We start from the raw sequence: 13581 nt of genomic DNA, 5'->3' as shown, positions 1-13581 counted from the left end.
TCCAGAGGGCCTGTTGGAAGAAGGTGGTTTTGTATCCTCTCTGCAAACTGCATTTTCAAACCTATCAGGCAGATTGTTCTACAGCTTTGGAGTAACTGCAGTGAAGGCCTTGCTTCTTCTAACAGAAGAATGGCTCACAGTGGGGAAAATGGGACTATTTCAAATAACCAAACAGCCGCTTGACTAAAAATGGGATAGACAGTCTGGTTAAAATTTTGAACACTTTAACAATAAGGATCAGCACCTTGAATTGGGCCTGGAAGCAAGCAGCTAACCAGTGCAGCTTACACAAGATAAGATGAATATTTGAGCCAAATTCAAAAGCAGTCTCACATATAGTACATTATAATATTCAATCCCAGTGGTTACCATTCCTTTGATTCAGTCTACATAATGGACTGAAGTTTTTATTATTTGTTTGTTGTTTTAACTGTCATTAATGTTAGCAGCCTTGAAAACTTTTTAGAAGTTAAAAGGCGAAATTTTAACCAACCAACCAAATGAATGAAATCCAGGCACCAGTGTCACCTGTCTATCCAGGAATAAAGTGAGGCCCAGAGGCACCTTGAGCCTTCTATTCTGATCAGACAGGAAAATTAAACATCCATCTATTACAGGAAGGACCATCCTCACCAGAGCACTAATGCTATCTATCAGCATGACCTTTGTCTTGTGATGTATTTTAGTTCACATCAAACTTTCACATTCCAGTAGAAGATTTTTATATGATACTAGCAGAGGAAGGAGGTAGACTCTGCTACCAAGTTTCTGTAAGTAGCCGAAATGGCACCTACAGGATGTGGTAGAATACTGTAGCCTTTAGAGCCCAGAGCATCAGAGTCATTGTTTGATGGAACCTGTCAAGCTCAAGATTGTGGGGAGCCTGAAAGCGAGAAGTGAACAGATGGGCACTGGGGCAGCTAAGGGAATTCCATGTCAGCCTTAGGGAAGCCAGAGGACTAAGTGATTTTTATCTATATTACAAAGGTAAGTACACTAAAACACTGTTGTGAAAAAATGTTTTCGTTCTGCCACCCTGCAATGTTCTTCTTGCCTGTATCGACAGGAAGAAACAAGGTATACTTATTTATTTTTCAATGTACTGATAAGACTGTGTCAGCACTGATCAATAAAAGCTGTGTTAAAGGGAATACCATTTACGAAGGGATAAAAAAGACAAAGGGCGATATTATTCCCTTTCCCAATGTAGCCATACAGCCATTTGAGGGTACTGAAATTAACTCAATTATAAAAACAGTCATGAGACCAGTTTGCATGAGCATCAGTCCAAAAATGTGAAGAGGGCAGTGATGGCTCGAGAGCATGTCTGCTCTGCCATCACTGAAAGATGTCCCAATGTACTGTTGGAGAGTCCTTCAACTGCATGTGAGGTTGTTTCTCCAAATGGTCCCTAAACACATGCTCTAAAACCCTGTTTAAACAAGGTTCTGAAAATGTACCATACTGAGAGGTTAGGCTGAAAAAGGCTACTATCAGAAGGCACTATTGTAAGCAAGTCATATTAAATTGGAGCTTATTTGGGCTCATTTCAACAACTCAAAGAATCTCAAAGCAACTACAATCCAACAAAGAACCATATGTAGCCCTTTGAACATCATCAAGCAAATAATTGTTTTACATTTAATACTGTCTGCCAGTCCCCCTTAAATTTTCTCAATTTGCTCTCTATTCATTGACCTGTTTTAAAGATGGCCAGAAAAAGGCAAGGAACTCATTGCGGAATAATGTCACCTTCCAAAAAGAAGAAGAGGAAGAAAAGCTCACTCTGATCCAAACAAAACAGATATACCACAGAATTGTGGTAAAAGCACCATTCTCTTCCAAGTGGACTTTTATAGGTGTGGGAGTAACTGAAGATTAGGTTGATATTTCCCAAATTCTAAGCGAATCATAAGGAGTGGCGGCTCAAGACCTCTATATGCCTAAGGCAAGATGCCAACTGCTGCCCCCCATGCACACAACCGACTCCCCCATTCCCTTAAAAAAAAAAAGCAGGGGGCAAGACAGCATTTGCTGCCTCAGAGGCGCACCAATAATCTGCTGCCTAAGGTGACTGCCTCACCTTGCCTCATGGAAAGGACACCCCTGATCATAAGCACAATTCTCAGTCATTTTAAATGAACCAGTGAGTCTCATGCCCTTAACTTAGGATATCCGCTGACAGCTTAACTCAAATGTACTCTGATGTGGTAAATGAATGACTCTAAGGCACAACTGAAAATTCACTCCTTGGAAACAGCATTGATGAGAAAGAATGCAGATGTACAGTGGTGCCTTCTGTTGCCCTCCTACCTTTGCTGTAGACTGTGTTGTGTGAGCTGCAGCGTTCTGGTCCAGACTTGCTTTGTCTCCTGTGTAATGTGCAGCTGCTCCCAGGTCAATGGTTTTGGAAGGATTTGCTGTGCGTTTGTGTCTGGTAGTGGTGGTCTCTGTAGCTTGCGTAATATGGATGTGTTTTGTTGTCACTGTCTCCTCTTCATCTTTGAATTCGCCTTTTGCTGATTTACCTCTTCTAGATTTCTTCTCCTCATCACTATCACTGCAAGAATAAGGGGGGGGGGAGAGAGAATCCATAGCTCTAAAGAGTTGCTAAAGGGCATTAACAGGTAACTAGCCCATCATCTTGTGTGCACCACCTTCAGTAAAGCAAATATTCAGGACTTGTGTCTAAATAATTATTATTGCATTGTATGCCTGTGGGTTTGCTGGTGATCTTTCACCTAGGCTGAAGACAGTGGGGTGGAGTGCCTCTATAGAAATCAGCTGTTACTTGAGGAGACTGCCTAAATATAATCATCCATATTATGTCTCTCAATTTGCAAACCACAGCTTGCAGGGAGCTAGCACAAGTCTCCAACAAAACTCAATTAGCTATCTGTGTATTTTTGTTTGGAAGGTAATCCATCTGTACACTACCTTTTATTATTAAGGAATCCAGCTTGTAAAGGACTATACACAAAGATAAAGAACAACACTATACTGAAAAATATTTTGAAAGAGAACTGCATGCTCAAATGGAAATAAGCTGTGGAGGGTTTCTATGTTTCAATAATGCAATAGGGCATTAAACCACCCGATTTAAGAAAGGCCGTCTTGTAATCAGCATGGATGTAACACAAACTGCAGTATGCTCTGTGGGGTAGCCTTTGTTCTCCTCTAACAATGGTTTAAGCTTTGCCCATTATTATTACTACTTAGTTATGCCTCCCACTGCATCTTTGCATATTATCTTGCCAGCAAAGGTAGTTTAATTCATTAAGATCACTGAACATAAATACCCAGCGTTTCACTTTCTATTCCAACAGAGATTTCAGATGCAAACTAATAAGAGGGATGAACAGCACCAATCAAGGGTAAAGGAAGTAAATTCAAGCACTGCTGCTGAGAAATCTCTCTCTGTTTCACAACAGTTTGGGCAGAACTCAAGTACCACTGAATTAAAGGGAAATGTCCCTGCGTATATATTACAATGCCAAATTCCCACAAAATAATTTTACTTATGCATAACCCACCATTAAAGTTCAGAAAGGATTTCCAAGGTGGCTTACAAAGAAGTAAAAGAAAACAGAACGAAGTTGAGTAATAAAAATGCAAAGTTCATTTGCCCAGGCTTTCAGTGAAAAGTAAGATCTGTGACCTGGCACCGACAACTCAGAAATGGTATCAGATTAACAACCCTGGAAAAGTTATTTCAAAGCTGGAGCACAAAAAATGCCCTCTCTCTAACTGCCGTATGCTTATCCGCCAATGGTAGAGACACAGCCTCTGGTGATAACCATAGAAAACAGGAGGTTTCATATGGCAAGCACCTCATGCACCTCTTGAAGGAATCATCAAATGCTTACCTTCTGCTGAAAGGACCCCAAGAGGATCGTAGTTACATCATAAGCAGAGAAGTAAAACAATGACATGACCTTACAAGTGTGTGTAAAAATTTTAATTTTAAATTTAGAATTTTTGGTCTATTTCACTGTGCCCATCATCATCATCATCATCATCCCCACTCCATCCCACCATGACTTTTCTCTGTGCTGATAGTTGCACTGGGGAAACTTTTTGGCTAGGTATACAGTCAATCAATCAAGCCATTCTTGCTTTAGATTATTCAGAGAGTGTCAACTTGATTTAAAACCAATCCAGGGTGTTGCATACAACCTTCTACCTACTGTGGGTTTAATTAGGATAGAGAGCACATCATAAATGAATACAACTCCATGTGTCAACAAACTTATCTGCCAGCAGTTTGAGGCAGGGGTACCATGCTCAGCACAATTAGATGCTGATGTGAATTACTTACTACTTCTGCATTAAAAATGTTGTGTTAGCTGGAGTTCAAACCAGCGTCTCAGTAAGAAAGGGGAAATTTCTAGCATTTCAGAATTATTGTTCGGTTTTGCAGAAACATTAATTACAGCAGAAAGTAAGAGCATTGATTTAATTTAAAAGATTCAGAAGGCCCTCTGGCAGACTTGAGTTAAAAGCAACAGGCGTTTCGAAGACAACCCAATCCCATCAGTGAGATGCATGATCAGAAAGCACCCAATAGTGTTAGCAAGCAGATCCTCATTTAAATAGTGTTGTGTATTTAAAAAGAGAGAGTTTATGAATATGCGAAGGCATCACAGCACCTAGTTTTATAGAACAGCTTCTACTGCTACAAATACATTTGAGTTTTATTTTTATTTTTATGTTGAAACATGTTGAAATCAGAGGCATCTGGTTGGCCACTGGATGCTGGACTAGAGAGGCCATGCAGGGATATTCTTAGGTTCTTAATTGTACTAGCTGAATATAACATAACAGAAATAGAAATGTTTCTATTCAGAATATATGGAATGTACTTGACAAACTGGCAGAATCTGTGGACCACGCTGGGTCAGAATTGGGACAAGAAGTGTTTATATTAGGGGTAAGCAGTTAGCAGATGGTAATCCTTTTACTAGCAGACCAATGGACAATTTCAGGTGGAGCACCTAAAGCCTGCTGATTGCTGGGATTCCTGGGCGGTGGGGGCGACAACTGGCATAGCTGGACCCTGATCTGTTCCAGCAAAGTACTTCATACTATAGCCCAGTGCAGATATTCTCCAGCTGTGCATGTGACTAGGTCAGGATTGTGCTGGTCCAATGTGCTGCATCCACTTCCACTCTGCTCCACGCCCACCTAATGTTTGCACAGGGGCCTTACATACTGAAGTGTCCAATATACACAGAGTGCTCAGTACACTTTGATCTTGTGGGGTGATCCGTATCAAAACATACCAATGGGGAAACATTTGTTGATTATTGCATAACCTCAGGTGGGACTTCTGCAAGCTATCTTTCTATTCAGCATATTAAGATTGAAAGCAGGCATTGTTGCAAAAATGATGAGTCTTTTTCAACAATTTGCTGCTGCTAAAAAGCAGTGTGACTGGGATCCAGGATCAGTTTAGCTCTGCATAAACGTCATAGCTAAGGCAAAAGAAACTGAGCCAGAGCAGGCAGCTCTTTCAGCAGTTATGGCCTCTTGTCCTGGGAAGGTGCTTTTAAGAGGCTGACCTGACAGAATCAGCTTTTACTGAGGCACAGGTTAGGTTTACAAGGTGGCTAGTGTCAGTCAGGCACTGATGCAAGCGCAGCTGCTCCATCTACAGGTAGTGTGGCCATTTGACAACGCCCTGGAAGACAGAACTTGGCATGGGAACGAAGATTCAGGCTTATGGGACTCACTAAAGTACAAGTGCTTTTTATCCACCACCACTCCTCAATAAGGGGGCGGGGAGACTATTTTAGTGCATATTATATTCATCCTCTGCACAAAAAACCCTGGAAATAAAAACATCTATCTTATTTACAGTAAGCTGCAGGTTATAATAGGGGACAAAATTGGGGGGCGGGGGGAGAAACCAATGTATTTCTGCTGCCATCCTGCTTGGAGCACAGCAAAATGGAAGTCAAGTTTCAATCTTCATCCTTTATATCACTGCTTGTATTTAAAAATTCCCACTGTGAAATTTTGAGAGTTTGGTAATTTTGAGAGGAAGGGAAGGAGGGGGTGTGTGTGTGTGAGAAATTGTGGTTTCACTGATCAGAAAGTTACAGAATCATCCTTATTCCTTCTATGATTCTTTCAAGCAAGTTTATATATACTCAGTTTTTTCCATTACATTCTTTGGACATAACTGACCAGGTATAACATATATTGAAGATCTGGAGTTAAGATACAGGCAGTTTTATTGTTCATTCTTTAGAAAAGGTTTGTGTGTTGCTGTTTCAGCAATTTAATTTCATTTATACTTCCTATTCTCTATTCTAGAAACTATACACACCAACGTTTATGAAACAACCCTGAACACAGAGACTTTGAAAATCCAAATGTATATTCAGCACAATCAGGGAAATGTCCATCTAATTTTTTTTAATGACTGGGGTGGGGTGGGAAACAATAATAAGTGGAAATAAATTCCCACTTATTTGTACAATACCTTGTTTTAGTAAGTAAAAGCTATGCATCTGTTTGTGGGTGGGTATCTTCTTGATATTCCATATAAATTCCCACTGAAGGGTAGTAGGAGTAAGATTTTATATAATTATTTTATATTTGTCTAAACTGCTTCAAAATGGAAAAAAAAAACCCCACATAGTTTTGGGAAGATGAATTATGGCCCACAGCACAGTTTTACAATTTCCACACATCACACAAAGATCTACACTCCTGGTAACATGCATACCCTATTGGAATCTTAACTGCAGTCTGGCTTGATCTATTGAGTTTAACATTTAATACTCTGTTAAATTATCCTCTCAAAATCAATTCACCTTTCCCCATTTCCCCACAAATCGATAGGAAGATGTACAACTTTTAGCAACTTGATGAATTTTTTATTCATTCTTTCAACATATTGCTGTGAAAAACAATATATGAGAGCTCAGACGGTTTTAATCTAATCCTAATCAGATGTATGTAAAATCCTCTATAGCAATATCAGAAACCATTACGTTCAATTCTATCTGCTGATAATAAAGTGGAATACAATTGTTGAAAGTGATAACTTTGCATTGAGCAAAAAACCTCCATGTTTTCCCTTTAATGTAGAGGGCATTTAATGTTCTGGTAATTAAAGTGCATTGTACAGTACTTTATAAAAGGGTTAGGTGAAAAGTAAGTACAGTATTCAGTTTTTTAAGATAAAAGAGAAAGTGGCACAATGTTCTGCTTCTCCTACGGTAGTTACATGCTTTTGGCTAGATTGAGACAAAGGAGGTGGTGTCGTAGTTTTCTCCATCCACTCTCAGCAAAGAAGACCCGTTTTAATGACCTTCTGTCATTTTGAGGTATAATTAAATGGTAGGTGAGATTAGCAAATGCATTTCCTATTCCTGGAGTAGAACCCTCAACACAGAATACAGGAGAAGATTTTGCCATTTTTCTAAATACAAACCCAACCCGTGAACAGAATAATCGCCACACTAAATCAACAAAGTAAAGTAACATTGAACTATATGCCAAACATATATGAAATTTAATCAGATTATATGCTAAACATAATATAAAGTATAGTCAGACAACCACAGTATAACCAGAAACCAGTACATATGCAGAAAACCGTATGACATATGTACTGGTTTCTGGTTATACTGTGGTTGTCTGACTATACTTTATATTATGTTTAGCATATAATCTGATTAAATTTCATATTATGATTAGTAAATAGTTCAATGTTACTTTACTTTGTTGATTTAGAGTGGCGATTATTCTGTTCACGGGTTGGGTTTGCCTTTTTCCTTTGTGGTTCCGTGGATTCCCCCTTCTCCTTGATTTTTCTAAATACAGCAGTTTGAAAAATGATTTTTTGAAATGCAAGCAGATACTCAAGATTGTAATAAGACCCCATGAAGGTATTGTTTCAAAGCCAGAGGATAACAAACTTTGCTTTGGCCAAATTCCTCCAACCCTTTTTCTAAAGAGCAATTAGAAATTCTAATATAAGCCCATATAAACCCATGGAGAAGGCTATCCCATGTAGCTTAACTACCTATCTTGTTGTTCTATGTAGTCTTCATAAGCCTAGCCAGGTTGGCAAAGATATGGAGGGCCACATCTCCTATGCTGAGGCAATGGTGTCTATTGTATGAACAAAGAAATAGACAATAATGTTACTATCTAAATTGTAGCTTATATTTTTCTGATGGATAAAAAACCTTATTCATTCTCACAGAGTCAGTACCAGGATTATTGGAGCCCCTGACCAAGTGCCTTTATGGGTTCCCCTTACCCATTTATGGATTCCCTTACCCCAGAGATTGTGGGGCAAGGTGGATTGATGTAAATCATGATTTAAACCACCAAGGAAAAAACTCAATTTAAATAACTGACTTAAATCAAGGTTTCCACTGATATATTTCATAAACAATGGTGCAAATTTGATCACTAAAACATGTTAATTTACAGCTCATTAGAGCATTTACGACATCTAGGAGGATGGCTGGGCAAGGTAAATGAGAGGTTGGTGGCCTCTCAGCTCCAGGGAGACTTGGAGGAAACTAATTATCTAGACCCATTTCAAACTGGTTTCTGGGCAGGCTATGGGGTGGAGACTGCCTTGGTCTGCCTGACAGATGATCTCCAACGGGGAATTATCAGAGGGAGTGTGACTCTGTTGGTCATTTTGGATCTCTCAGGGGTTTTCTTCATCATAGTATCCATCAACCATAGTATCCTTCTGGAGCGTCTGAAGGGGTTGAGAGTGAGAGGCACTGCTTTTCAGTGGTTCTGCTCCTATCTCTCAAACAGATTCCAGACTGTGTCGCTTGGAGACTACTGTTCTTCAAAACATGAACTTTTATATGGCATTCCCCAGGGCTCCATACTGCCTCCAATGCTTTTTAACAAAAGAGTCAGCATAGCAAAGTGGTTAGAATGTTGGACTAGGAACAGGAAGAGCCAGGTTCGAATCTCTATTCAACCATGAAACTCACTGGGTGACTCTGGGCCAGCCGTGTATCTCTCAGCCTAACCTACCTCACAGGGTTGTTGTGAGGATAAAAATAACCATGTACACCGCTTTGAGTTCCTTGGAGGAAGAGCGGGATATAAATAAATACAATCTACATGGAACCGATAGGAGAGATCATCAGGAGATTTGTTACATGGTGTTATCAGTATGCTGATGATAATCAAATCGATTTCTCCATGTCAACACCATCAGGAGAAGGCATAATCTCCCTAAATGCCTGCCTGGAGGCAGTGATGGGCTGGATGAGAGATAAACTGAGACGGAATCCAAATAAGATAATAAGGAGGTGCTTATTGTGTGGGGTTGGAACTGCGGAGACGTTTTTTGATCTGGATTTTGATCTGGATGAGGTCCACTTCCCGGTTCTGGATGGGGTCACACTTCCCCAGAAGTTACAGGTATGCAGTCTGGGAGAAAACGTCTCCCTGGTGTCCCAGGTTGAGCGGTGGCCAGAGGTGCTTTCTGATACGCCAGCGATGTCTGTTTCTTGAGATAAACAACCTCAGAACAGTAGTACATATGCTGGTAGCCTCCAGACTTGACTACAGCAATGCTCTCTATGTGGGGCTGCCTTTGTACGTAGTTCGGAAACTGCAGTTGATACAGAATGTGGCAGTCAGGTTGGTCTCCGGGTCATCTCAGAGAGACCATATTACTCCTATATTAAAAGAATTATGCTAGCTACCAATAAGTTCCTGGGCAAAATACAAAATGCTGGTTATAATACCTATAAAGCCCTAATCCGCTTAGGCCCTGGATATTTAAGAGAATGTCTTCTTCACTATGAGCCCCATCACCGATTGAGGTAATCTGGAGAGGTTCATCTGCAGTTGCCACCAGTTCGTCTGGTGGCTACACAGGTATGGTCCTTTTCTGTCGCCACCCCAAGACCCTGGAATGAGCTCCCTACTGAACTAAGAGCCTCCCTATCTCTGACAACTTTTAGACAGTCTCTAAAGACACATTTATTCACCCACGCTTTTTAACTAGACTTGCGCTTTTAAACTGTTTTAAGTTTTTCATTTTGTTTTAATTTGTTTTATGTCGTAAACTGCCCAGAGATGGAGGTTTGGAGCTGTATACAACTGATATATTTAAAAGAAAATATACTTCATATAATTTTTTAGCTAATTTAACTTTTACTAATTTAGGAAATGGTACTTAATACCTGTGTCAAGCTTCCCTACATCTCCTTGTTGCACTGCTTACCCTTGACACATTTTCTTTTTTACCAAGGAGAGCTATTTCTTCAAAATATTCCAGATAAGCAGTCTCCTAGGCCCAGAAGTGATAACAGATTTTCAGTGGCAAAATGTGGGGCAATACACAAGGTTTTGTACTGAATAATGCCTCCTCCCTCCCCAGAACTGTTTTTCTACTTCACCTCCTTTCTTATACTGTGTCTTGGTCTCAACTCCTCTGCCTTGGCCGAGTGCCACCACAAACCAACCACCCTACTGTCCAGCCTATTATCTCTGCAATATGAAAAATAGAACCGGAAAGCCCAGACATTTCTAAAAGTAAGAGCTGCCAGTTTGTGGTTGAACAGTTCACAGTCGGTCTCAAACTCTGTGATTTGATGGATATGCAATACAAACCTCATGCAAAGGGTTGTGTTAAACCTGGGATTATGTTGCAGAATAATTTACATACATTGGAAAGTAATAAGCATATTTTCAAGAAGTGAGGTTCTTCCTCAGAATGTTCCCATGATAAATCTGCATGCTGTAACACTGGGCACTGCTAGGCAGGCTAGAGCCATTTTCATGAGATGAAACTGAAATGATGCCCATATTGATTGGTAGGTAACTCAATGTGTGCGACAGTTAGTAATTCATTTTTAGGAAACTGTAAGCGTCAGTGTAGCATCTTTAAGATAAGATTTAATGTGAACCTTTTTTTTTTAACACGAGAATTGGACATTTAGTAATTTATTTACTTTTTAAAAAAAGGTTTAAATCAGATTTAAATAAAACCTTTTTGATTTTTTAAAAACATTTTTTATCTAGGTGGGGTGGAGAGACACAGCCTCATAGACAAAAGCTTTTTCTTTAATCTAAAATGCAAAACATGAGAAAGTTTGGCCACTGGGGAAAAACAGTTTTAAAAGTCAAAAGGTTGTGAAAAGGCCTGTAAACACAATGTAAAAGCAGAACTGCTTGAAGAGTAGAAGTACCTGCATCTTTCTGGAGAATCCTCTCTGTCTTTCCTTCGGAACTTGCTAATGGTGTCATCAATTGTGCTCCCAATTTTGTCACTCAGCTCACCTAGTTTATCACTGAATGGAAACCCGCCTTTGTTTTTATCCCATTCTTCATCCCACTTTGATTTGGGCTCAGAATCATATCTTTCACCTATATAGTATATGCAAATAGTAAGAGGAGAGAAAGAGAGATGAATCCTAAAATGCCACTGATCCTTGTTAAAAGCTTAGCTCCTTCCACACATCTTTACCTTAAGAGCTTTCAGAACAAACAGAAGATGTTCATGGTGCTGAAATAACATTGCCAAGGTGCAGCATATTATGCCTATCATTAATTGGCACAAAATGCAATGTTATAAATAAAAAAACTGTCCCATTGTAATGCAATTGCACAGCACATCAGGATAGGGCCAGACATTGTTGAAGGAACAGACTAAAAAGGTAGTTTCCACCCGGGAATGAGCCATAGCTATATAAGCAATTTATGAGAAAAAAAGCCCATTGGTTTTATAATGGTCACTTAATGTTCACTCCTGTCCAGGCTGCCACAGGAAACCTTTCAGAGACTGTGCATGTTTCAAAAGCTCATGAATACAGGAGGAGGCTGTACCTAACCCTGCAAGACAAGTGTGAAAACAGATGGTAATATTTCTAGCATCAATTACCGATTTAAAAGGCTCTTCAAAAACCATTAAGAAAAATGCATCAACTTATCCTCTCATCTGCTGGTTAGGGCTCCTTAATTTCTCAACATGCTATCACCACCAAAAATTGTTCACATAAACAAAATTTGCTTCACAATGCAAAGGACCAAGAACTTCAACTGGCTAAGAGGATATGCTGCCAGTTTTTGCTCAGTTATCTTTAAGTAGTTTCTTAATTGCTTAGGTTTGAATTCTACACAGTAATTTAGAGTAATTTAGATCCCCCACGTAGGTTCCTCCTCTCAACCCAAAAGCTATCACAAGAGCTAAGTAACAGTAAAGGTTTAAAAATCATTCTCACTATATTCTCCAGAATTCCTAAATTAAAGTATGTTTTTGCTTGCCAACGTCTTTTAGATCTGAGCGGATATTGCGGATGCCCGAACACAGATTAGACATTTGAATGCATTCTCCCAGTTTCTCTGCTTAAGTGCCCATTCTCTGAAGCACATAATCCATAATAGTTAAATATCCAACTTCTCAGTAATACCATCCAGAATCCAGCATAGTCACCCCGCTCCCACCAGATCACACAAGACACCAATGCAGTATTCATAACTGCATTGGTGTGCATAGTGGAGTCCACCACAATGCTTCACACATTTAATGAATCACAGGCAAACTGATTTACACATACAACTGAGCCACAATCAAGCTGCTCCACAGCATACAGCTTAGACATCCAAACTGAGTTCTCTGCATGCAGTGACTACTCCATTAGTCACTGAATGCAGAGTGGGTGGCATCCAGTGTTCCCTCTAACAAGGATTCCCAGATGTAGTTCACTACAACTCCCAGCATCCCCAGCTGCAATGGCCTTTGGCTGGGGATCATGGGAGTTGTAGCCAACAACGTCTGGGAATCCCGGTTAGAGAGAACACAGGTGGTATCCTAAGTTTGTGCTCCATGAACGGAAGAGTTTTTATTCACAGGAAGAGCTGCACAAACAGAAGAGGTCCTTTCATGAGTACAACTCTCCTTCTGTGAACAGAAGAACTTCAACTCCTAGAGCTCAAGGTCAGGATACAATGCAGGGGGACTTACTTCCAAGAAAACCTGCATAGGATTGTACTATTAGTAAGGTTCCCTTGGCTGCTCTCCCTGCAGTCAAGCTCTCTCATTATGATCGGTCATTGAGGCTCTGTGTGTAGGAAGAGTAGATTTTTTCAGCATGAATGCAGACCACATGGAAGTGGTGCCCATGATGCAATGACAACCTAAGAATCGGGCCTTAGAAGCAACTCTTTAAGCACCGTTTAACCCATAATGTTAGTTCAGCCCTGCAAATTGAGATAATCCATACCCTTCTACATGCAATACCGGACAATTTTGGCTACACACGTTATGCAAGATCTGTTTCCCCATGGTGCAGCAAAGTTGTGTATGTAATGTCACAACTGCAGATGGAAAACATACAAATGGCTAGTCTTAACCTATGTGATATTCATACAGACACATGGGGCAGCATCATGAAGAATTTGGTTCCTTTGGGGGAGGGAGAGGAAAAGAGAAGGGTTGTAGGGACCATTGCTTGCTATCCAAAGTGCCTAGTGAGAGCAACTGTGAATCCAAAGTCAAGCACTAAACTGTTTTGCTACCCAATGAGCCATGCTGGCATAAAATCCCAGATCTATGGAGCTTGTCCTTCTCTGACT

At 40.1% G+C, this 13581-nt stretch overlaps 1 protein-coding gene across 3 annotated transcripts in view; it reads right to left on the bottom strand.

The window, feature by feature from the left end:
- CLINT1 (clathrin interactor 1) overlaps positions 1-13581 on the bottom strand; it is a 100991-nt gene that overhangs the window by 31574 nt on the left and 55836 nt on the right. For all 3 annotated transcript variants that reach the window (XR_008315936.1, XM_053295073.1, XM_053295075.1), the window contains exons 6-7: positions 11196-11373; positions 2314-2560 (exon numbers count right to left, since the gene is read on the bottom strand). Coding sequence is in view for 2 of the 3 variants with exons in the window: in XM_053295073.1 (XP_053151048.1) it covers positions 2314-2560; positions 11196-11373 (425 nt within the window). In the remaining variant the exon portion in view is untranslated. The remainder of the gene's footprint in view (positions 1-2313; positions 2561-11195; positions 11374-13581) is intronic.

This window comes from Hemicordylus capensis, chromosome 2 (assembly GCF_027244095.1).
Source record: "Hemicordylus capensis ecotype Gifberg chromosome 2, rHemCap1.1.pri, whole genome shotgun sequence".
Classification (NCBI taxonomy): Eukaryota; Metazoa; Chordata; class Lepidosauria; order Squamata; family Cordylidae; genus Hemicordylus; species Hemicordylus capensis.
The sequence above is the reverse complement of the archived record's forward strand: the minus strand, read 5'-3'. Positions and strand labels throughout refer to the sequence as shown.